This window comes from Chanos chanos, chromosome 4 (genome assembly GCF_902362185.1).
Source record: "Chanos chanos chromosome 4, fChaCha1.1, whole genome shotgun sequence".
In the NCBI taxonomy this organism is placed as follows: domain Eukaryota; kingdom Metazoa; phylum Chordata; class Actinopteri; order Gonorynchiformes; family Chanidae; genus Chanos; species Chanos chanos.
This window is the reverse complement of record NC_044498.1, coordinates 50625235-50650305: the sequence shown is the minus strand read 5'-3', so window position 1 is coordinate 50650305 and position 25071 is coordinate 50625235. Positions and strand designations below refer to the sequence as shown.

General features: G+C 42.8%; 2 protein-coding genes across 3 annotated transcripts; one reads left to right on the top strand and one right to left on the bottom strand.

Moving 5' to 3' along the window:
- The first annotated feature begins 868 nt into the window (after positions 1-868).
- Positions 869-19323, top strand: ogdhl (oxoglutarate dehydrogenase L). Of its 2 annotated transcripts, XM_030771082.1 has the most exons (22): positions 869-1075; positions 1445-1615; positions 2495-2597; positions 5333-5448; positions 6228-6382; positions 6864-7010; positions 7663-7753; positions 7864-8043; positions 8474-8602; positions 8836-9015; positions 9609-9761; positions 10761-10863; positions 11190-11318; positions 12856-13006; positions 15493-15620; positions 16167-16345; positions 16832-16903; positions 17487-17612; positions 18252-18324; positions 18543-18706; positions 18866-19020; positions 19200-19323. In XM_030771082.1, the coding sequence occupies exons 1-22, from the start codon at positions 869-871 to the stop codon at positions 19321-19323; spliced, it is 3036 nt and encodes a 1011-aa protein (XP_030626942.1). The 2 variants fall into 2 exon arrangements, with proteins under 2 accessions (XP_030626942.1, XP_030626943.1); XM_030771083.1 differs by lacking the exons at positions 869-1075; positions 1445-1615; positions 2495-2597; positions 8836-9015 and having other exon boundaries at positions 5379-5448.
- A 1224-nt stretch (positions 19324-20547) lies between these two features.
- c4h10orf53 (chromosome 4 C10orf53 homolog) lies at positions 20548-21096 on the bottom strand. The gene is made up of 3 exons (XM_030773029.1): positions 20935-21096; positions 20703-20822; positions 20548-20612 (listed from the first exon to the last, which is right to left on the bottom strand). The coding sequence occupies exons 1-3, from the start codon at positions 21026-21028 to the stop codon at positions 20548-20550; spliced, it is 279 nt and encodes a 92-aa protein (XP_030628889.1). The 5' UTR covers positions 21029-21096.
- Positions 21097-25071: the final 3975 nt, after the last annotated feature.

Here is a 25071-nt window from a genome sequence, read left to right as displayed (position 1 = left end):
AGGGATTATGAGGATTTGACGTTGAGAGATTAGCAGGACAGGCGAAACGAAATCGACCTAGAATCAAACGACTCTGTTTTACTCCCGATGCCAACACTGAAACGGACCGTTTCGTCGCCATAACGTCCAAGGTGAAAATGCCAGTGATAGTAAACTATAGAATTACCGTAAACAACGTAGAGTGTATATGCGGCACGTAGTTCGATATGGGGCAGCCGTATTGAGCGGCAAACGATACAGCTGCAGCTGCAAAAACTTTCCCAAATCATTGCATAGCAATCGCAGGCCTGTTTTCATTGCTTTGTGTATCATGGGTGAAATAGTCGAGCTTTCGGCCGCGAATAACATATCGTAACTGTGGGTTATCAAGGTCAGTATACTGATACTGGCGACAATTTAATTTTGACGACCGAGTCATTCTGGGTTTTGGTATTTACATGACAATCATTTAAGGACACTGATTAGTGAAGGATACGGTCGTCTTATAATTAGTGTATCCTTAGGAATGATGTATAAACGCGAGTAACATCCGCGCAGCATCATCGTCAATGACGTAAATAGTAGATATACGAGAGACTGTCAATAGGTGTTATGTTTTAACTTTAAAAACAAGGGGTTTCCACTGATGTTCTAATAACGTTCTAATGACAGTAGCAAACGAAAATCAGCGGCCAACTAGATACGTGCACAACTGTTTATCATAAATATTACTCACAGCTACGAACATAATGTTGAATGCTGTTTCAGGATTTTTTTCCCCCTACTTGATCAGAAATTCCTTTTAAATTGCCTGAAGTATTTGAATGCACGTGCTGTTTATACAGTCTGAATGACTTGCTAATGTCGTCATGCGTCAGGTAGAACGGGCATGAGTCATTTCAGAGCGCTGACAGGTGTCGTAAGAGGCAGTAGCCTATGGATCCGAAGCGGACATGCAGCGGCGAGGAGACACGTTTTCGACCCCCGCAGAGGCAGCTCCTCTGAGTCAGCAGAGCCCTCGTTGGCAGCCTGCACCTCCAGCTATGTGGAGGAAATGTATTATGCCTGGCTGGAGGACAACAAAAACGTGCACGAGGTGCAGTGGGCATGCTCAAACCGCTCCCTTTCCTGACAAACTCACATTCTCAAAAGAGCTGTCATATGTATTAATATCTTAATATGTGTATATCCTATATGAATGTATCTTTATATGTATGTGTATATATATATATATATATATATAGAGAGAGAGAGAGAGAGAGAGAGAGAGAGAGAGAGAATATGTTCAGGATATACAGGAGATATATATATATGTGTGTGTGTGTGTGGGTGTGTGTATGGGATACATGTAGCAGTGATGTAAACTTTACTGTGATAGAAGTCTCTAACAGCACTGATCTTAATGCCTTTAAAAAGAGAAAAGAATAGATGGGTGAATGCTTTTTTTTTTTTTTTCCGTTGTCAGTCTTGGGATGCATATTTTCGTAATGCCCAGGCTGGCAGTCCAGCTGGGGAGGTGGAGAGCAGGCGCCCCTCCACCCTCCTGCAGGGCAGAGCCATGACTCAGACGCCCGCCATGGCTCAGAAGGTGGTGGAGGATCATCTGGCTGTTCACACCCTCATCAGAGCCTATCAGGTGTGAACAAGAGAGAAAGATGATGTCCTCTCTTTCTCTCTCTCTGTCTCTGCCCATCCCCCTTGTCTGTCTGTCTGTCTGTCTGTCTGTCTGTCTGTCTGTCTGTCTGTCCTTCAGAAGCATCCACAGCACAACCTGGACCCCATTAGCGTTTATGAGTGGATATAGACAGCTACGTAAAGTGCTGTTGGGGAAATGTTTCTTGGTTCACCAAACTGTCAGACACGATGTCTGATTGTGATGTGTGTGTGTGTGTGTGTGTGTGTCAGAAGAGTAGACAAAGTCTGTTGAAGACTGCCCTTTACACAGTTATGAGATTAGTGTGTGAATTGTGTGATATCTGTGATATGTGCTGGAGTGGTGAAGGATGTTGTAGTTAAGATTACAACCCCAGCGTATACGTTCAGAGGAATTCTCAATTTTCCCGTTCATGTATACATGGTCATAAGGATTAATTGTAACCTACTTAGACTAGGAATGTTTTTTTTTTCGCTCTCTCTCTCTCTCTCTCTCTCTCTCTCTCTCTCTCTCTCATTTAAATATAAATATCAAAGAGATTACATAAATAAAAACAGGTGGTAACATTTCCCAGCTTCCCCTAATTAATTAGAAGAACCATCTTAGGGATTTATTAAATTCTGTCTTTTGGCAAAGTCGTCGTTCTTAGTTTCCAGCTCCAGCCGCCGGCCTGCTGGGAGCGCGTGCTCGGCATGGCGGGAATTCCTCGGAGAACTTTTGGCATCAGCGTGTGAAGCCGCCTGTGCCGGAACACGCAGTCAACCCTGGCGAAGGGAACGCGCTCTCTTGGCTTGACCGCGGCTTTGGTTTTTGATCCGTGTATCCGACGTGTTTCAGAAATTCTGTTATTTCTTTCCTCAGATCCGTGGCCATCACGTTGCACGACTGGATCCGCTTGGAATCCTGGAGGCTGACTTAGACTCTTTTGTGCCTTCAGATCTGATAACTACGATTGACAAACTGGGTGAGGCTCAAGTTTTATTTATTTATTTATTTATGTATTTATTTATGTATTCATTTGCGTTCCAATCAACAGACATTCACATGATCCATATCTCATAGTATGTACACATGATCCATAGCTCATAGAGTTAGTAATCATAAGCAGAGAGCCCTCCGCGTTTTGGAAACAGGGGAGTTCTGCAGTGAACTTTGGACAGAATTCCCTTTTACCACCTAAAGCAAAAGCATTGCTTGTGAGAGCCTGGGTCCTGACTCTGGTCCTTGCTTTAAGCAGGTTCCTCAGTATGAATTATGCATTTTTATACATGTTGTTTGTCATCTTTTCTCATCCACCTCAGTAAAGGCCCAAATCTGATGTTATTAGTCACTGACCAGTGACACCTATGTCACAATGCCAAACATCCCAAATAAATCTCTAATGTCTCCTCTGACTAAAATGTTCCAGTGCCTCCTTATCCACAGGGTTATGGCAGGCTGCTTGTGCTGGAATTATTCATTTTACCGGTCGACGTCTGTTCCTATGTGATTCTATGACTGACTTTGTTGGACAGCATAGTTGTAATTCAGATGAGATTGTTGGCCTGAAAAGAGCCCAAGACATTGACTCATTCTGAAATATATTGAAAAATAAGTTAGTGTTTGGTGTAGAAACTACTCTTTGTATCTACAAAACAAACGTGACCTCAAAAAAAAAAAAAAAAAGAAGAGAGAAGAAAAGAAAGAGAGGAGGTAAAGAGGAAGGCAGCAGATGTTTGGACGTGTACCCGTGCCTGTAGGGTTAGTTAAAATGGATGCAGGCAGGATCAGTCACCGGAAAGCTGAGGGGGAAGGAGTTTACCTTCGGTCAGGTGTTTCTGAATGTCCGTTTTAGGGGAAAGCTGTCAGAAACACCCTGGAGAATGGTGAATTATAAAACCAAAATTCAGACAGAAGGTTCATACCTCCATATGCGAGTTCAAACAAAGTGCCTTGCTCAGTGGTGCTGAGAGAAGTCGGCTACGCTGAATGGATACATCACCAGCGGTGTCTTACTTATGCTGTGTGACATAGAGGTATTGAGTACATAGATTATGCCGGAATGTTTACAACTGTGTGAGCTGTGACCTAGCTTATGGCGTAGACCTTATACAGCAGTGTAAGTGTCAAATAGCGTTGTTACGCTAGTGTTCGTTATCCGTCGTAAATCCCCTGCGTGACTTTCGGTTTGCGATTGTGTTCCGTCATCGGATTTTTAATTTACTGATTAAACATTTACAACTCTTTCTCTTGATCTTTTTCCGTTGCAATTAAGTCTTCTTTAGCCCTTTCTCTTGTCCTGTGATATTATGCTAACTGTTTTCCTGAAGAAAGGATGGAAGACAGGCGTATTCATACATTTATGGATGAAAGACAAAGATCTAAGCATTTTAAACCCGAGGGATTAAGAAACTGTGTCCCAAACCTCTGTATTGTGCCTCATTTTTCCACTTTTTCCACTCTAAACCTTGCCCTGTAAGGCTTGTTGTGCAAAAACAAAGAAAAAGTTTTTGACACAACAGTGAGTCAGGAGATGACTTTCAGGTTTGCGAAGTCCTTGTTCTGGGGCAAAAAAAAAAAAAAAAAAAAAAAAAACAGCTTTCGACCTTCTGGTTAAAAACTGACTTAATAGTTTTTTCTTTTTTTTTTTTTTAACTCAAACTCATTTGGACCATAAGGTAACGCCGAGCGTTGAGCATTTGGTTGAGTTTGACTCTCGCTGCTGGATAAACAGAGGAGAAAGGTTTGAGACTGTACTCTTCACCGTCACTGATGTGTAAGAGTTCGGCCAGCTCATGTCTCATCCGACCCCCACCGGTCCTCCTGTCTCAGGCGGCAGTGGAGGGCTGGGTACGGGAGAGCTATGGGCGGGGCCGACGAGCGAGCCAGCGCAGGTTAATGCTATCTGCCACCGAAGGCCCATAAATCTTCTCCTTTACTCTTGTCACGGCCTATTGCTTTTAGTGTTGGCAAAATAAAAGGATGGAAGACATGGTTCCACAACAGATCGAAGGTCTGAGTAATTGCCATTAAACAGGCTTCTCAAAACATGCCTTGTTTGTTTATTTATTTATTTTTAAGTCCCCCCCCCCCCTGCCAAGTCACACATCCTCCTCCTGTGTGTGTGTGTGTGTGTGTGTGTGTGAGGGAGAGTTCTGGTTGGGTCATGTATTTTTATGAAGTCTCTGCCCTGCTAATGAGGACAGATATCAGACGAACAGACTCCTTGTTTAATCTGTCCATGTATCTCCCTTTTCTCCCTGTACTCTTTATCTGCATTCACAGGCTAATCTCATTTGCACCTGTCTCCTCTTGTGTTTTGGCCCAAGGTTGAGCTTCTCCAGTCTCAGTGACTGACTTTGTCAACCAGGATTTTATTTATTTATTTATTTATTTTTACAAGCCTTTGATACCAGCATTGTATGTGAGGTTGCTAATGAGTGTTTGTTTTTTTTTGTTCCAGCAGTGAGATCGTTAACAATAGGAAATATGAAATCAGAGTCCAGTTTTACATTCTGAGTTATGCTTTGTTGCAGAGGTACAGGACAGTGCCGTACTGTATGTCAAACTTCCCATCAGGTTTCAGATCAGATACCCGACAAAACTTGAAGGAATTCTATAGGTTTAATATGTTTTCAGTAACAGTTATCTCTTTTCTCTTTTTTTTTTTTTTTTTTTTTTGTTGTTAGACCTTCACTTATTTTCCTCTCTAATCGTCAGGATTCTATGGCTTGGAGGAGTCTGATCTGGACAAGAAATTTCAGTTACCAGCGACTACCTTCATCGGTGGGAATGAGAGCACTCTACCGCTGCATGAGATCATACGCAGACTGGAGGTGAGTGGAGCCTGGATTTCTGTGTCCTGTTTGTGTCATGGAGACAGATTGTGTCTCTGCCTCTCTCTCTCTGGCACACACACACACACACACACACACACACACACACGCACACTCTCACTTAAACGCGCACTCACACAAACATACACACAGGAAATCTGCTGTGTCTGTTTGACATTGAATACCACATGGGCTTGTCACCATTGGAATAGGAAGACAACACTACATTTGTGCAATCTGAGTAACTCTGTTTACTCACCTGACCTCCTCAAATGACATCCTTAAATGTGTTCTCTTAGGCTTATGCTCATGCTTCCGCTCCTTAGTTTAAGTAAGGGGTGTTTTTTTTTTTTTTTAACATGAAAAGGAACCCAAATCAAATAGTGATGGGAGAAGGTTACACTGAATTAAAGGACAAAAATATGGTCACTTTGTTTGCACCTTCATATTTTAATCCCCGTGGAACTCTGAGCCAGGGCAGTTTAACCCTGAGTATTCATCAGATCACGGTTTGTTCTTGACAAATGTTCATCTCTGAGTAATTTGTAAGTAACTCTCAGAACATCAGCCCACGTCTTATTAATTCTGACAAGGTTTGATCATTTTCTTGTCATAAATTATGAATGTTTTGGGCTTTGTGTCTAGTGAGCACTGATACTGAAATATTTAAATATGATTGATAAACTGTAGATATTTTTTTTTTTTTTGTGGATCATTTGACTGTAGTTGAACAGTACATGCCTGACAGCTTTTTTGATTGATTTGATTGGCGGGCGTAGTCTTCGTACTGTGGACACATCGGGGTGGAGTTTATGTTCATTAACAGCGTGGAGCAATGTCAGTGGATCAGGCAGAAGATCGAGACGCCAGGGATCATGAGATTCACCCCCAGAGAGAAGAGGACGCTGCTGGCCAGACTGGTTCGCTCCACTCGGTCAGTAACACCAATGACACCTCATCGCCCACCTCTGTCTCTGACCACGGTTTTAATGTTGTTACCTTTTATTTTTTTTATTGTTGCTTTTAACTGGTTAACTTCAAACTCCCCATGTACAAGTTTGACCACAAGAATGAGACATGCTATGAATGATGAACAAGTTAAATGCCCGTTACAAGACAATTTTAATGAGTAATGGATTCATCTGAAAACATCTGCTCATTAGTTTGTGTCAGGCGTGTATGAGAATCTGAAAATGAAATATGGACAGAACTGAATGGAAGCAAAATCCACTGTTCTGCCCTGGACAGCATAATTATGAAAGACAGTTTAAATTGTTTTAATTTTCTATATGTGCTCTGTAGCAAACATCACACATGTGATCCAATACATAGTTTTAGTCAGTTAACAATGTTTCGTAGATAATCTTGTATTTAATATAAGTCTGTACTTGGGTATTTGATGGGTGCTTGTGCAGGTTTGAAGATTTCTTGGCGCGGAAGTGGTCCTCAGAGAAACGTTTTGGGTTGGAGGGGTGTGAGGTGCTCATTCCCGCCCTGAAGATGATCATCGACAAATCCAGCGAGGCCGGTGTTGACAGCATCATCATGGGGATGCCTCACAGGTGCTCCGCTCTCGAATCCATTTCTTCTCCCAGTAACACGCAACCTGCGACCTGTCCTCTTCAACTCTTCTCCCGATAACACACACCCTCTTATTCAGTCCTCTCACCCCCTGTCCATATACCACACCCCATCTTACCCCGTTCTCCTCCACTCCTCTCCCAGTACTCCTCCACTCCCCTCTGACCAGTCCTCCCAGCTCCTCTCTAAATACCACACACCCTCAGACCAGTCCTCCCAGCTCCTCTCTCAGTACCACACACCCTCAGACCAGTCCTCCCAGCTCCTCTCTCAGTACCACACACCCTCAGACCAGTCCTCCCAACTCCTCTCTAAATACAATACACCCTCAAACCAGTCCTCCCAGCTCCTCTCCAAATACCACACACCCTCAGACCAGTCCTCCCAGCTCCTCTCTAAATACCGTACACCCTCAGACCAGTCCTCCCAGTTTCTCTCTAAATACCACACACCCTCAAACCAGTCCTCCCAGTTCCTCTCTCAGTACCACACACCCTCTGACCAGTCCTCCCAGCTCCTCTCTAAATACCGTACACCCTCAGACCAGTCCTCCCAACTCCTCTCTAAATACCGTACACCCTCAGACCAGTCCTCCCAGTTTGTCTCTCAGTAACACCAGTCCTGATTTTGCAGGGGGCGACTCAACGTGCTGGCCAACGTGGTCCGTAAAGATCTAGATCAGATTTTCTGCCAGTTTGATCCCAAACTGGAGGCTGCTGATGAGGTACTGTGTAGTTTGACGTTTTTTTGCACACACGTTCACCAGTGACGACCTGTTGTTTTGAGCGACCGGTGGCAGCATGCGGTTCCTCACGCCCCTGCGTTGTGCTTCAGGGCTCAGGGGACGTGAAGTATCATCTGGGCATGTATCATGAACGGATTAACCGAGAGACAGACAAAAATATAACCCTGTCCCTCATGGCAAACCCCTCCCACCTGGAGGCCGTCGACCCCGTGGTCCAGGGCAAGACCAAAGCTGAGCAGTTCTACAGAGGAGACACAAAAGGGAAGAAGGTAAATATTAACACATGAGAGATGGGAGAGATACTTTTCCAACAGACTTCGATCAAATATTATATATATATATATATTTCTGATTGGTCAACCAGTTCTTGACCTACACAACTGAATGGACTTGTTTAATTAGTGCGTTGTGATAAAGATCAGAGGTGCCCAAACCTAGAAGTGGAGGCTGGTTTTCATAGCAACCAACAACTGATGTCTGTAACTAATAAGCAATGTAACTATCAGTATGATCTAACACATGATTGACTCCTAATGAACTGCAGCCCATTACAAGTCTTTGTCAGCTCAGGTAAGACTGTTCAGACAATGTCTTACTCTCTGCTCGTACTTAAACTCTTCAGACAGCTCTGTGTTTAAGGCGTGTTTCACTGGTTTCATATGAGAATGAAAACAGAACGTGTTTACATTTGTATCCCAGGTGATGTCCATCCTCATGCACGGAGATGCGGCGTTCGCAGGTCAAGGGGTCGTCTACGAGACCTTCCATCTGAGCGAACTGCCTTCTTACACCACACACGGCACCATCCACGTGGTCGTTAATAACCAGGTACAGAACATTCAGAGACGTGAGATGAATTGTCAGGCTTCTTTTGTGAAATTTTGGGACGCTTTTCGTTCTTTGAATCTGTGCAGATCTTAGAACTGACAGAGTGGATTATGTTTACAGAGCCGTGGCCCATTTTGAGGTTCATAATGACAGTTTGACCCGGTGTGTCCCCGTAGCCTGACCTTTTGACCTTTTGGTCAGGTGACAGATTAATATGGCCTGTGTTCTGGTAGATTGGCTTCACCACTGACCCTCGAATGGCGCGTTCCTCGCCCTATCCCACCGACGTGGCGCGCGTGGTCAACGCACCCATCTTCCACGTCAACGCCGACGACCCTGAGGCCGTGATGTATGTGTGCAGGGTCGCGGCGGAGTGGAGAAACACCTTCAACAAGGACGTGGTCATAGATCTGGTGAGTACTCTGACCTCCGCGGCAGTCGTTACAACAGTTCTATCCACACGCGGTTCTCATGTCATTAGCAGTCAGCGGGGAGAGAAAAATAGAAGAGCGAGGAAAATCTGTGTTTGGATATGGATCAGAGAGACTGTTAAAGGAGATCTGAAAGTACGGCAGAAACATTACGATTTCATGTCAGGCATTTTAAATGAGCGTTACGTAACATTTGTCTTGGCGCGTTGTGGTCGTAGCGTTACTTCGCTGGAAGTGACATAATTAACCTTATTTGCATAAATATTACCGCGCCCCTCTTAAAGCGAAAGTACCTATAATTAAAAGTGAGTAATCATTAAATGTTGGTTCTTAAGCAAAGGCATTTTTTTAACCACGTCATTTGAGTATTTTTGAATTCGACTTTCCGCATTCTATACATAGTGTTTAATGTCAGTTATAATACTTAAGACAGTCTTTACTTGGTCTGTCTGACCGTGCTGGTTGCGTGTTTGGCAGGGATTTGAATTTAACCTGTCTCTGACCCTGCTGGTTGAGTGTTTGGCAGGGATTTGAATTTAAACTGTCTCTGATCCTGCTGGTTGTGTGTTTGGCAGGTCTGTTACCGTCGTTTTGGTCACAACGAGATGGACGAGCCCATGTTTACCCAGCCCCTCATGTACAAACAGATCCGTAAACAGGAGTACGTCCTTAAGAAATACTCCGACAGGCTCATAGCAGAGGGAGTCGTCACCCTGCAGGAGTTTGAGGTTCGTGCAGCGTTACAACACAGTCGGTTTCAGAGATTTATCAGGTTCTCTCAGCCTCAGATGGTGGAAGATCTTGGGCCTTTTTTCTGGTTACATTTTAACATTGTAGATTGATCAGTAATTTAGACAGTGGAAGATCTAGATACCTCTTCTGGTTGCGCTCTGAGATGAAATTTGGTTACAGTGGCTAAGTAAGCCACCAGAAACCAAGGTTCTGGACTCAAAAGTTACTCCAGAGATGTCTCACCTTTGGCCTCTGACCTCTGACCTCTGCCCAGTAGAGAAGAGTATCAGCTAAATGAACAGGCTTTTTTTTTTCTCTTTGTCAGCACAGTGTATCTGTGTGGTGTTGGTGTTGGTGGTGTTTGTTTTTTCTTCATCCTCTGAGCTGCTTTCAGCCAGAACTATGACGTGACTCCAGCATTCATTCCACTTGTTATTCCTCTGAGACAACTGGGAGTGATGCCTTTCTTTTCCACTGTCTTTACGGTTTCCTGATGTTTGATGGAGATTGTGTCTCAGCACCTCAGATCTCGCATTTGTGCTCTGGCCATAACACATTTCTATCACACTCGCACCCATTAGACCCAAACTGGTTCTCCTATGGGTATCGAACTGCGGCCCCCTCCCCTCACTTTATCCTTAGGTTTCGGCGGACGCTGAAACCGCAAAACCTACGACAAAGCCATTCCTCCGACACACACTGGCTGACACGCTGTCTGTCTGGCCGACAGCTCGTTTTTATTTACGACGGCGTCCCTGTCATTTTCCACTCTCCCAGCAGTGCTCAGGGGAATTCGCTTAAGGAATAAATTCTGACATGAAATCACCGCCGTTTTTCTTTTTTACTCTGTAGAACAGAGCGCGGCTGCCTTGTGTAATGGATAATTTGACATGTACCTTTTTTTTTTTTTTTTTTTTTTTTTTAAATGTGAGCTATATGAAATGAGAAGTTGAAAGGTGGAAAAAAACAACAGACAGTATTAATAATTTTTGCAGGAAGAGATAGCCAAATATGACAAGATTTGTGAAGAGGCATACACCAGCTCCAAGGATGAGAAGATTCTACATATTCGTCATTGGCTTGATTCTCCATGGCCAGGTACCGGAGGATAACTGACAATACCTCAACGTAATTAAATAAAACTAAACCAAAAGGATCCAAATCCTTGCCCCATTGCTTTGATACAAGCTCTGATTTGAAACCTTTTAAATGGTTTTACTGTCTCAGATCAGTCCAACATATTCCTCAAAACACCCAAACTGACACAGATTAGAGAGCAAAGGTCTGAATAAGAGCGAAGTTTTCAAGGGCAAATAGAGGAGAATTTGCTAAATTATTTTTCCTTTGTGAAATGAATCAGTTGTATCATAATTCAGCAGACATTCTGACATTACAGAACCGTGTGTTCTGCGGTTTCTGTTTAGGCTTCTTCACGGCAGAGGGCGAGCCGAAGAGCATGAGCTGCCCCCCCACCGGCCTGGATGAAGGGACGCTACGTCACATCGGCGCGATAGCCAGTTCTGTCCCTGTGGAGGATTTTGCTATTCACCCTGGTGAGGTCCGCCGTCTTCACGGCCATGTGGTTTAGCTCAGGGCTTCAACGGGAAATTTCTGTGTCAGCACAGAGTCCAATTTTACATTGGCTAGATATCTCTAATTTAGTTTTTGGAGTGCAAGGAAAAAGTGAACCTATTCATTAGATATTTAGAAAGAGGCAGTTCTGTTTGCTCTGTTTGCTTCTTGGGGGAATACATTTCTGGATTTGGTTTATCTGAGCTGTTTAGATATTGGTAAGATGTTCAATTATTTGTGAAGGAAGACTGAAAAACACCGTCCATTGCTGTCATCGTGGTTCTGAGATTTCACTGGTTGCCCCCCGCCGGACACTCACTCACACACACAAACACACACACACACACTCTTCCTCTCCCTCTCCATCCCTCTCTCTCTCTCTACCCCCCCCCCCCTCTCTCTACCTCTCTCTCTCTCCCTCTCTCTCTCTCTCTGTCACCTCTCGTCTCTCCCTGAGCCCCAGACTCAGTGGCACCCTGTCTGTGTGATGTAGCTGCACTCGGGGACCATTACGCTATAGGAGCCTGTTTCCAGTCTGACTGCTTAAAAGACTGCTAAATCACCGTAACAGCCAAAGCACTTCAGCTATTGCTTTTTATCACCCTCCTGTGGGCACAGCTCTCTCTCTCTCTCTCTCTCACGAGAACCAGTCAGTATATTAAAACCGGCCCATCTGTAAATACCTTAGTCCTGTATGAACTGACGCGCACACACACCCACTGCACGTTCAGTTTGTCACCATGGCCTCTCATTTCTTTTTAGTGCGTGCACTTATATTCTTATGTCTAACCAGCTTCTGCTGGCTTTATAACTGCTTGTTTGCTGTTTATTGTTCAGTATTCTTTAGAATCTAAATTCTGCCATCATATCTATTAAATGTCTCAGGGTAAGAGGGCCGATGTGTCATCAGTACATCGCTTGCATAATCCTAATGAATGCAGTTATACAAGGCCGAACAGAGCTGATCCTAGATCAGCAGTCTTACTTTGGAGCACATGATGCGTATGGACTCTAATGTGTCATTGCTTCTCCGTGAGCCCAGCTATTCTCACCCTAATGTCGCCACTCACATGCACGCAGTCACTGATACTCAAAATTCTGGCGTATCAGCCAGCAGGGGGAGCAAACTTATGTCAGCGTTTTAATTCCCTTTTTCTTTAGCACACCGCTTGTGTATTGAAACGGTGGATGTCCATAGTTCATTTGTTCCTTACACAATAGCACTAACTCTTATTACCATGAGAGCAGAGCTCTTGAAGAGTGCTATGAAGACATTTCGCTCCCTCTTCCGCTGATCCGACAAGAACAATGAGCAGTTTGCATACAGAATTAAACTTCAGGGTCCTCCTAATCTGTAATATATAGATTCATGTAAACCTATTCCTTTTGTGGGTCAGAAGAATCAATCCGGAATGTTTTTTGAAAACAGAGTCCAAATTATCTCTGTTTTTTTATCCTCTGAATATGGGAGGAAGAAAAAGTGGTAAAGTGTGTGTTGGTGTGTGTGATCGTTCCCAGGCGTGTCCCGTATCCTGCGCGGGCGGGCGGACATGATTCGGAAGCGGTCAGTGGACTGGGCTCTGGGCGAGTACATGGCGTTCGGTTCTCTGCTGAGAGACGGGATCCACGTGAGGCTCAGTGGACAGGACGTGGAGAGAGGAACCTTCAGGTGAGAGGCGTGTGGCCGTTTTCAGCCTATGAGAACAGTGACTGTGTGAAACAGTGGCAGTTAACCTCCTGTATTTCCCCTGTCTCTCCCCTCTCTCAGTAGGGGACGCCAGGGAAATCTGTTTGATTGTCTTGAATTTCTGTGTAGACATTGAACTCAGCAGTCCTTAGCCACTTAACAAATGTTTAAGTCTAATTTTTAGGTGGACTTAAAAGAGACAGATATGGATATGCACTGATTTGAACTCAAATTCATGGTTATTATAATTACTCAGTATTAAGACAAGACTAAGGGAATACATGTGTTTGAAGGTGAGTTGATACTTCGGAGCAGTTATCAAACGACGATTGTGTTCATAAGGACAACAGGGGAAATGGTAACGTTCTGCGCCTTTGAAGTCTAGAGCATCGGCATGGTTCTGTAGTGACAGAGGACGTCAGCTGGTCTTCAGACAAATTCTCCTGAGAGAGGCCGAGATGCCCACATGGAGCTGAATGTGCTGAAACTGAAGGAAATCCACAGGATGCACACACGCGCACACACACACACACACACAGACAGACGTGCACACACACACACAGACAAGACACACGCGCACGCACACACAAACACACACACACACACACACACACACACACACATACCCACGTCTGTTCATCTCAGTATGGGGAAAAGATGTTTGTAAACGTAGTCTGGTAAATATATTACACTTCACAAAGAGACTGGGCATCTCAGAGACGCTGTATATGCCAATAAAACTGCCCCCCCCCCCCGTTTAAGGTATGACACACCGCACGGCATTAGTTACTGCAGCGTCCCACTGCTCTGACATCTATTTTCTCTATGAATGGAGACCTATCAACTGGTTTTATGCTTGGCCCAGGATGCACGGGCAGTTTGGTCGGGCATTTTGAAGATAAAATGAGCAAGAGAGGAAGTCGGTTAGGCAGCTGCCACCTCCTCATCCGGTTAATTTATGGGGACTGTCAGCGTGGGGATGTATTCCATGCTTACCGTAGTTTGTTCGTCGCTCGTCTCTGCAGCGGCCCGGAGAGCAAACATATCGGCGTGCTTCAGTCTAATGCTCCTGCTCGTTACTTAGGGAGTTAATAGCTATGCGTAATTGATTTAGTCATCTGTGTTTGGGAATGCGCTGAATCCTCCGGTCTGGTCCCCTCTGACTGATGAAGAAAAATGGGAAGCCGGCGTAGTGAAGAGGCTGTGTTTACCTCCAAGCACTTCCTGATCCGAGTTACCCTACAAGACGACCTCACCGTGGCACTGAGGAGTTGGGAGGGCTCGGGAGGTTTGGACTTAGTTGAATAAGGATGGCCTAAGGACTCCGGTCTTAATTGGAGAAAACTGTCATCTTTAATTGTCATCTTGACAATCTCGGTTGTTGACAAGTTACACCAAATGACCTTTCTTCTCAGAATGATTACTTTCAAAGCCAATTGTTTTCTTACACAGGTTTGATATTGATACCGTAGCGTGTCTAGAAATGAAGCCATGTGTGCTTATGTGTAATGATTTCCCTATAGTTCAGCTCAAGCACTTGGGGCAGACTTCTGACACTTGATTGTGATGCGATGACTTTGCAGTCAGTCCCTGGAGTCTGAGCATGGCCATGCAGCTCATCATTACTGTGATGTTTAAGAGGTTTTAAACGATTGTCTCCACACACTCGCTTTGATGGCTGACTTGAACATTGTTTCCGATTGGCCTGGCAGAACTAGTTACGTTTTCCACTCCTAACTCTGATCAAATTCCTCTCCCTTCTCCTCTCCCTTCTCTCTCTCGCTTCTGTCTTACTCTCACATTTACTCATCACTTCCTCAAGTGCACTCACACAGACGCAGACAGAGACACACTCGCGCAGACAGACGCGCGCACACACACACACACACACACACACACACACACACACACACACATCTTGATTGGAGGCAATGGTTGACAGTGCTTCTCTTCCATGATTTGATGTCCCAGCAGGTGAAGAAAAATCTGCGACTGTGAAAGGCTTTGTCTTTGCCTCACGCTTTCTGTGTGTGTACAGGCCTCTGAAAAACTAGCATGTCCTGAAATACCCTCTTTTATGTTAGACCTTTTGAAAAAGCAGCATGGCCTGAAATACCCTCTTTTTCTCCCATCATCAATTAAGCAGGTTCTCAGAAGTGTCAGCCTTCAGATCTGTGGCACGGATTGACGCCGTGTGTCAGCAGTTTGTTTTTCTTTTTAAAAAATCACCTGACATTTTTATTAGCCGAACGCTGTCACAGTATATTTGGCTTGGTGTTTCTCCTCACAAGTGACAGGCTCCAATTTCAGCTCGAAAAAAAAAAAAAGAAAAAAAAAAACGGTAACGGTCATAGAAAACGAAGGCTTGTGACCATGTGTACCGTTTGCGAGTTGTCGTGACGGATAGATGTGTCTTCTGTCTCCCAGAGTCTGGAGTTTGGTTGAATTTTCTGCCATTGTCTTTTCAGTCACCGTCACCACGTTTTGCATGATCAGGAAGTTGACAAGCGTTTCTGTGTTCCCATGAACCATCTGTGGGAGAACCAGGCTCCTTACACAGTGTGTAACAGCTCCCTATCTGAGTACGGGGTCTTGGGTAAGGTACACATAAAATACGAATACATTGTTTGCCTAAATTCACACTGTCCACAGTTTGTCAGCATTGTGGTTAGCACATAAATTTGGGCTTTCACTAGTCGCTGCATTTTAAGGAAAGGCATAATTTTTCTTTTCTTCTTCATTGCAATGTTGTTTGTATGTTGGAGTTTTATGAGGCCCACTGACTTTGAATGCTGGATTGATATTCAGTGAGTAAATTTGTGAACAAACAGGTTCAACTCTCAAACAAATTATAGTTTTAGAAAACAAGAGAAATAATACAGTCTTGATGTTTTAGCCTCAATGTTCTGACATGACCGACTTGATGGTTTTGGCATGAACTTCTTTATCAGATATACTGTGTTTTATTTTTTTTATCAGCTGAGGCCTTTTAAACACATAAAATGAAAAAATGGACTTTAACTTTTAGTTGTGTGTTTATCTTACTTGTAGGCCGTAGTTCTTCTGATCGGTGGTATGACATGTAGTGCTACAGTGCTGAAAACGAGTATGCCTATGAGGTATTATTTTTTGTTTCTCTCAGGCTTTGAGCTGGGCTTTGCTATGGCCAGTCCTAACGCTCTGGTGTGCTGGGAGGCTCAGTTTGGGGACTTCCATAACACAGCTCAGTGCATCATTGACCAGTTCATCTGTTCCGGACAGGCTAAGTGGGTTCGCAATAACGGCATCGTCCTGCTGCTACCCCACGGCATGGAGGGAATGGTGAGTGAACAAGAGCTCTCTAAACTAGCCTGCCAGATAACACATCTCTATTTTACTCACATACAGCATTTAGCTGCTTAACTGTTTAAATCCAAGCATGCACTGAAACTGTTTTTATAAGGGTGGGGGTCTGCGAGGTTTTTGAAGAGGGAAAAGAACGTACACTTTTAAGAGGCAGAGCTGTGTAAAATAACGGTTTTACTCTCCGTACGTGCTAAAGAGATTATGTCATCGGTGTCAATTTGTGCAAACCACAAAAGATCCGTTTTTGACTACCGAACCATTCTGTTTTCAAACACTGAAACAGTAATGACGGCGTAGCTTTGCTTCCCCCACTGCGAGCAGCCTAACTGTACAAGAATCAGTAGTGATGACTCAAGTTTTGGTCAGGGCTTTGGTAAATGAGGCTATAAGTCTTTAGCACAGCTCGTCGCGGCAGATGGGCTTACCCTCATTAGCGTTTTCTGTGTCGGCGCTAATCACCAGGGTCCGGAGCACTCGTCAGCACGGCCCGAGCGCTTCCTGCAGATGAGCAAGGACGACCCCGACCGCTACCCGGTGAGTGATACTTCACCCTGCAATGCCTCATGCTGGCTAGCATAGGATTTCTGGTTAGCCAGCGCCTCGCCGTCCCTGATTGCCCATTCGGTTTAAAGTGTGCCTCATTAATGGTTTCCATCAAAGTGCTCCAGCCATGTCGGTCCCAAGGGCAGGGAATCAGGATTAAATAGGCCTACGTCTTGGGATGGAGAGTGTGTGGTGTGGGTAAACCTCAGCCAAATGAGCAGTTCTTCTCAGTGCCGAATAACTAAACTGCAAATCAGACCAGAAGAATGAGAAAGCTAGAATTAGTGTAAAATGTGAAATCTGTGGATATGACTCCAGCATTTATGTCTTTCATTTTGTTTTATGTTTTAATATCAACAGGATATTAAAGTATTCACTTTGTTTTTATTGATTTTTTGGTAGATAAAGCAAATTCAGTGTATCATACTGTAGATACTTAAAAAAAAACAACAACTTTACCATTAGTCATTAAAAGAAAAAGAGTGTCTGATCAATTTTGGCTGTAATGTCGGATTTATGTCTTGTAATTAATCGACCATAATAACTGGGCATGTTTTATTTGCTTCTAATTAAGGGATTCACAGGAGACTTTGAGGTCCAGCAGCTTTATGACTGTAATTGGATCGTGGTCAATTGCTCAACACCTGCCAATTATTTTCATGTGCTTAGAAGGCAAATCTTATTGCCATTCAGAAAGCCGGTAAGACAACTCAACCATTTAGCAGCAATTTCAACTTTTTTGCTTCTCTTCTCATTAGGTTAAATCACGTTGCTTATACTTCTATGTATCGATCATATGTTTATGCAGCGTTATTGAGTAATAACGGAAGACCGTTAGCCGAGCAGATAAACGACTGTACATAGTAATAGTTCATGTACGTTACTGTTTACACTACAGAATGGTCAAGGGTCTGGTTTTGATTGAATTTCATAAATGTAAAGTATAATGAAAGTTTGACCCAGTAGTTTGAAAGATCTCCCCCTGCACACACTCAGTTTTTCTGCTGCAGTATTTCTTTAAAGAGATCCCCAGTCGCAGATGAATGTAATGCTTTGTGGAGCATGAGAAAATCTCTTCCAGAGCAAATTGGAATGTGTGCTGCCTGTCTAGGGAGTGTATTGTTTGTTTTATATGGGAGCTCTCTTAATTTGTGGATTTGGTTCATTTCACAGCCGCAGTTTACATATATTTTAACTCAGCCCCTGGTCTCCTCTGTTTATTTAACAAAATGAGACAAGTTGAAAAAGAAAACCGCATGGGAAAAGAACATTAAGGTAATCCTGTCTCACTACTTACAGTGATTTTTTTTTTTTTGTTATTATTTATTGTTGTTTGTAGTTGATCATTCTCACCCCCAAGTCATTACTGCGACATCCTGATGCTCGATCCAGTTTTGATGAAATGACCACAGGTGAGAGTGGCTGCATTTTTCTACACATTATCCTGTTTAAATAGCACTTAATAGTATTTAACTTCTATTGGATCTTCCGGTAAAAGGTTCTCAGAGGCAGAATGCTAATATCTCATCCAAAAACAAGACCTATAAAATAAGCCTGTGCCAACGAAACAGGCAGTAACCATGTGACCAGTTCTGCAGTTTTGACTGAATCAAGACCTGTGTTCCTGCAGGCACCAAATTCCAGAGGGTTCTTCCAGACAATGGGCCTGCATCTCAGAACCCAGAGCAAGTAAAGAGGGTGATTTTTTGCACGGGGAAAGTCTACTATGAATTGGCAAAAGAGAGAAAACAACAGAACTTGGAGAGTGAGGTCGCCATCATCCGACTGGAGCAGGTGACGTTATTACACGCGCCATACTGTTTATTATCAGCAATTACACAGTGTGGACTTTCAGTTGCATGTTTTGTGTGTGTGTCTGTTATTTTTCTCACTCCAAATGTAATCATTTATGATGCATTACCAACGATTTGAACTCCATTAAATCCATTTTAGATATCTCCTTTCCCATTTGACCTTGTGAAAGCTGAAGTGGTGAAGTATGGTAACACAGAGTTAGTGTGGTGTCAAGAGGAACATAAGAACATGGGTTACTATGACTACGTAAGACCACGATTCCTCACCGTACTCGACAACGAGAGACCAATATGGTTAGTGCCCTCCAAATACGACCCCTGACTCTACGAAACCCCGATATGAGGCTCTCCAGTGACAAACGGCTGGTCTCATTCAGTAACTCTTCCCCCCTTTTTTGGTGATGTTTACACATTTTGAGTGAACCATCCCAGACCAAACAAAAGTATTCACGGTTACTTTCACAAATCCTCAGGTACGTTGGCCGGGATCCCGCCGCTGCCCCAGCCACAGGGAACAAATTTACCCACCTGGCCGAACTGAAGAGATTCACGGACGCTGCGTTTAATCTCAAGTCCTTTGAGGGTGTAAGGTTCTGATCTGGTCTTTTTTTTTTTTTTTACACATCCACTCATAATATCAGAGTTAGATTCAGTAAGAAGAAGACAGGTTAGAATACAGCACATTGAAATCCTCACTGAAATCGCAGGTTTTTATTTATTTTTTTTCTGCTCCACTCGAGTACACTGAGCGTTTATGCTTAATGAGATTCACCATAGAACCTAGGAGAAGTCACTGTGTGATGGTTAAATAGTTTAAGAGGTTATGTGATCAGTCATTCTACAAATGCTAAAGGATACAGTTCATCAGAACAGATGGCCTCAATGGAAAATTCCAATTATTATAGATGTATGCATTGTTTTTCTTTTCTTTTTTCTTTTTTTTTTTTTGTCAACGGATGCTGAGATTGTCTGGAGATGCTCGGGCACATTAGTTAAGATTCCTTTGATCTGTTTGTGCTCGCGTGGTTTGTATTTTTCTTCCATTTCTGTCACACTTGATTTTATCTTGAGACATCAAACATCTGGCACAGAGACAGGCTAGTGTATTCTCTATGGCAGCCATAAGGAGTAGTTTTTTCCTTCGGAGACTGTCAGAGACAGAGAGAGTACTGGAGTCACTGCAATGTACCAAACCTCTGTTATGTCAACATACTACTGTTAATGAAAACATATGGAATACTACTATAAATTCCACCTTCTTACTCGGTTTGAACAACACATTCAGTTGTGGTGTCTAATCAAAATAGATGCATTCTATGGGAGAGGAGGCGATATTTTCATTTGTCTTGTATGAATTGTTTATTGAATAGAGCAAGAGCAGTGAACTTAGTCATCTGTAATTACAACATAATTCTCATACATGAATGTTCTACATGCACTGTTGAACCTGGGTAGAGCTAGAGGAATGAGAGTATACACTATGCTTTGCTTTATACTGGGTTACACTTGAATGTACTTATGAAGAAATACTGAATCAGTGATATGTATCTTATGTCGCAGGGTAACTCAGACAGTGAATACTGTGTTTCCGTAGGATGGCTTGAGCGCTTTGTTTTCATACCTCACAGGGAAAAACGGACACTTGAAAATTGTAATAATATTCGGACTGTTAACCATAAAGTTGTAGCAAAAACATTTGAGCACAATCGTATCTCCAAACAAAGCAATAAAGTACACTTCAACCAAACTTTTTTTAGTTTTGTTTTGTTTCTTGTTATTCATTGTTGAATCAGAATTATTTGAGACCGGTATCGTGGTCCGTCAATATGCTTTCCTGACCGCTTGTAATGCCTCCTGACAGAGAGGATCCAGCTGCCCATCGCCCCCTGAGGGAATAAGCCAAAATTACTGTAATGAACTGTGTGTGCACAACCTGGGTACTGAATGAGATGAGCAATACCGCAGTAGCCTATTACCGAACTCAAGATCGTTAATGTCGCACTGATAAACATGTTCTCCGTTGACGACGAGTTTCACTTTGTTCCAAATGTCGATTTTTTCCAAAACACACTGGTGCCCGTCTTCTTTAAGTGTAGCTGTTAGGTAAATTAAATAAAATTAAAACCTAGAATTAGTATTATAGTATATTATTTAATTGTAGACATAATAAGGCTTCCTATTACTCCACCTATTTGGACCACATGTTACCTTGAAGGCCCTCCAGACGGAATGTTCTGTAATCTACAACACCACAAGACCTGTATGGTCCATATCGCACAAACACCAGTGCATTCTGAGGCATGTCGGTCAGAGAAACACTATACTGGCGGATTTCACGGATAACTCGTCTCACTCGACAGCGGAGAGACCAGTGAGTCAATGTTCACATCAGTATGTTTGTAAACACGGCCCTTCGCAACGCTTCCGGTGCCCAGTTGTAAAGGTTGAAGGAAGATAACGCGATAACTTTAGGCACAACGTGGCCCCTCGGTTTCTTGAATCAAGCTCATGGTCCCGCCTTGTTTCTATAACAACACACCACATCACCTGTTCATACACACAGGCGATGCCTATTCGAAGTTAGCCGAATCTTTTACAAGCCTTTGTTGCCAGGGGCGACATGCACTATTTAAAAATGACAAGCCACTGCAATGCAAGCTTTTGTAATAAGATTGAAATCGTTGTATTGGGACTACTTTCTTATGCGCAGGAACATTGTAACTATACAACCGAAGAAACGGCTTCTTAGTCAGTAAATACTATACGCCTTCAAGAGTTGTTCAAGGTACTTCGGTTCAGAGTAATAGCAACCGTTAAGTGTTATTCTGAGTTAAATAAATAAGCAACTGTATATGCGTATATATAGTGAAATAGTGTTCCCTATCCCTAAAAGCATAACGGTAGATGAAAGAAACAGAAGCAAGAGAAAAAGGTAAAATAACCACGAGTCGTGCGGTTTTCCGATGTTTTTCCTGTTTTGTTTTAGTTTACACCACGACTGTATCAGGTGGGGTTTGTCGGCAAGTTCAGATTCAACCCACGGTTATTCATATCATTGAGGTTCCTAGTTTTTGACTGAGAACGTCTTAAATGCAACGTGCGGTCAGTAAATCGCGTGCTCCGCAGCAGGTGAAGTTGAACGCAGCTCCGTAAATTGCCCATATATATAAAGCATTAAACACTTCATTCACCCTTAGATGGCGGCTAACACAAAGGGATGTTCTCGCATAAATGCGTGATGCCATATCCATTGAAATTCCGATGAAATGCTCTCGTGCTCACATATAGTAATTGCTTTTCAAGAGACACGTTATACGTTCCAGGGCCCTATTGCCGTGTAGTCTAGCCCTGCCTGTACTGATCATGGATAAAATTGGTGATCCATGAACCACAAATCATGGATCACAGCCTTGTGGCCTATGTAATCACTGCTTAAAAACCGGACCAGTCACAACACTTCCATGTCACCCGTCCTGGATGAAGCAACAAAGCCTTAGCCTGTTGGTGGCAACTCTTTCCCACTGTTAACTGTAGATAATCAGCTTCCCCTAGTGAATGCCAAAAGTGGCGATAACCAGGCCCCCATGGATCACCCTGCTGCCCTGACAGTACAGTGGGAACAGGCTTCAGTGAGCTACCTCACTAAGACAGCTCGCTGTGATCGTGAAAGAACAATTGTAGGAATTGCTTAGCAAGACTCTTACTTCAACATAAGCACTTTAAAATAGCGTGGCTGAAACATGGCACTGCTTGCTGGGCAGACTCGGGGGCCTCTGACAAATTCAGCATTGTTTGCACAACTATCAAGGCAGCAGTTTCAGGTTCGGTGAAAAGAAAGGCTCCATGGTGAGTTCTGCTCCAGAGCATCCAGGCTCATGGCCGTCAGGAATCTTGATGCAGCAGCTGAGTGTGACGTTGGGTAATCCAATGTGGAACACGCCTCCTGTGACACACCCAGGAGGTAAGGCGGAGGGCTGGAGAGGATCAGAAGGTGAACTTTTATGCTAACACCAGATGAATTCATCTGACTTCAGCATGTTTTAGTCTCTGATTTAGATTTTTGATTTCAACACTCATGGGACATTCTGGACCAGGGTCTGCAACAGTTTTCTACCTTCATCAACATTCAACAAATGACTGAATTTCTCATTGAAGAGCTCCTCCAACGGAGGCACTGATCCCCGCAGAATCTATGGTAATGAACACTTCTGGGAGCTTGTGGTGATCACGCTAATTATTTAGCCAGTCGCTGTACCGGTAGCCATAATAGCTATACACCATATCAGTCAATTAATTTCATCATTGGCTCAGTTTTATAAACAGAGGTGAGTTAATTGGGTCATATATTTCTTTGAAGTGCAAATGCATTTTGTAGAGAGTATGGCTAAAATATATGTTTCAGTCTTTCACCGCATGTTATAAGGACAATATGAAGAAATAGATAAGGATGTTCGCAGAGGTCTTGCCAGCCCTTTATTGCTTGCACCATATGCAATGAAATATCTCTGTTTTCTACAGAATTCACATCATTGTCTTTTAACTCCAGTCAGACTGGAAGTCATACATCCTCTTGCGTTTTGACAAACAGGCAGTGGTTTACATTTGGAGAACTATGTTCTTGTATACTCATTTTAAGAGCACTCTGTGTGAGGATGGGTCTCGGAGGAGATCAATAAGGGCTTATTTCAAGCCCCGTCAGACAAGCCTACTGTATCCCACTTAGTCCACTGATTAATAACACCCTACAGTTGGTGTTTTTCTCCAGGACATCTCAAGGTTTTACTCCGTCCACACCACGCCATCATATGTTACCACATGTACTCTTAATTCAGCTCTTCATCACTTTACACCACCAGCCTTCTCTGTCTGTAAGTGTCTTCAGTGAGATACTGTATATCGGTGAAATTCACTGAGGTTTGGTATGTCTTTTGGAATTTCTTCACTCTGTCTTTTGCTCTCTCTCTCACACACTCTCTCTCTCTCTCTGTGTTGTAATTGTTCTTGGCATGGCTTAACCTCCATTCAGAACTTTATAAGGTTTCCACGCAGCATCACATAGCCTCAAGCTCTTCACTCAGCCAATGTCACCAGCATGAGACAGTGCAATGCATTAGACAAGAGTTCAGCTATTATTGGCTATTCCCCATTCACATATCCATTTAAACTGTCACTGAGGTAATGTTTAACAAATTCAGAATTTCACTAAAATGTAATAGGGCATATGTGTAAAGTAGTTCTTTAGCCTTAATGTGTCAAAATTGTATTTGCCAAGTTTGTGGGAAAAGCAAACACATTTACACATCGAATGAGCTATGTGTTCAGCTTCAGTGTGATCTCTCTTGTTTGTGAGCAGGAACACAGATATTTATATAACAAATCTTAACAAATTTCCTTATGATGTGCTCTTCATACACTTTTTATAAGTATTTAAATGATATATTACATGTTCTGTATGATGTACAAAAGGCTGTTGCTGAGTTCTCTTTATTTTGTGGGGATATTGTATGTTATATCATACGGTCAGTCTTCACATCTTTCTCTGCTTGGATCATGACACTGTTAGACTTGTAGCTGATTGGTCAGTTTCTGAGTTGTGATGAGCTGAGTCTCAGGTGATGTTGAAGGTGATCATAAGCTTGTGTTATTTTGTCATGGATTTGTTTATTGTTTTTCTTGCTTAGAGGCATCATATCATAACCTAAACTTCTGGTTTTACAAAGCTTGACACTGTGATGATTTAAAGTTGTCATCATGACCAAATGCAAACTTAACCAGCTCTGCTCACAAGGAGGTTATTCAAAAGATTCTGAGAAACTAAAGTTGTAAACACATCTAAATATATTTATTTTTATTTTATGAATTTTAACTTTTTGTTTTCTCCAGCAATAAAATACATATACAATTCAACACTTCTCATTTGTACAGGAACTAATCTGTTATACTTACATATGAAAACACAGACCTGCAACACCACACTCAAAAGAAAAAACAAACAAACAAACAAAAAAAGACCCAAAACTGTCTCAACAATATTTCTCAGCAACGCTTATGGTGCAACAGAGTACATTCTTTAAAATGATTCCACTCTTTTTCACTGTATATCTCAGTCTTGTGTTATTTTCACTAACAAATCCATGCTTGTCAAAAGTCCCATAAGAACAGTATGATTAAAGTACATACAGTGTCACATTTTGGTACAACATAAAATGTACGACACATAGAACTTTAGGATACAACACTCCTGCAAAAAAAAAAAAACCCCAAATCATATAACTCTACTTTAAACATATACCAAGATTTTCATATTTACACTCTCTGCAAGTAAACATATCAAACAACTATACA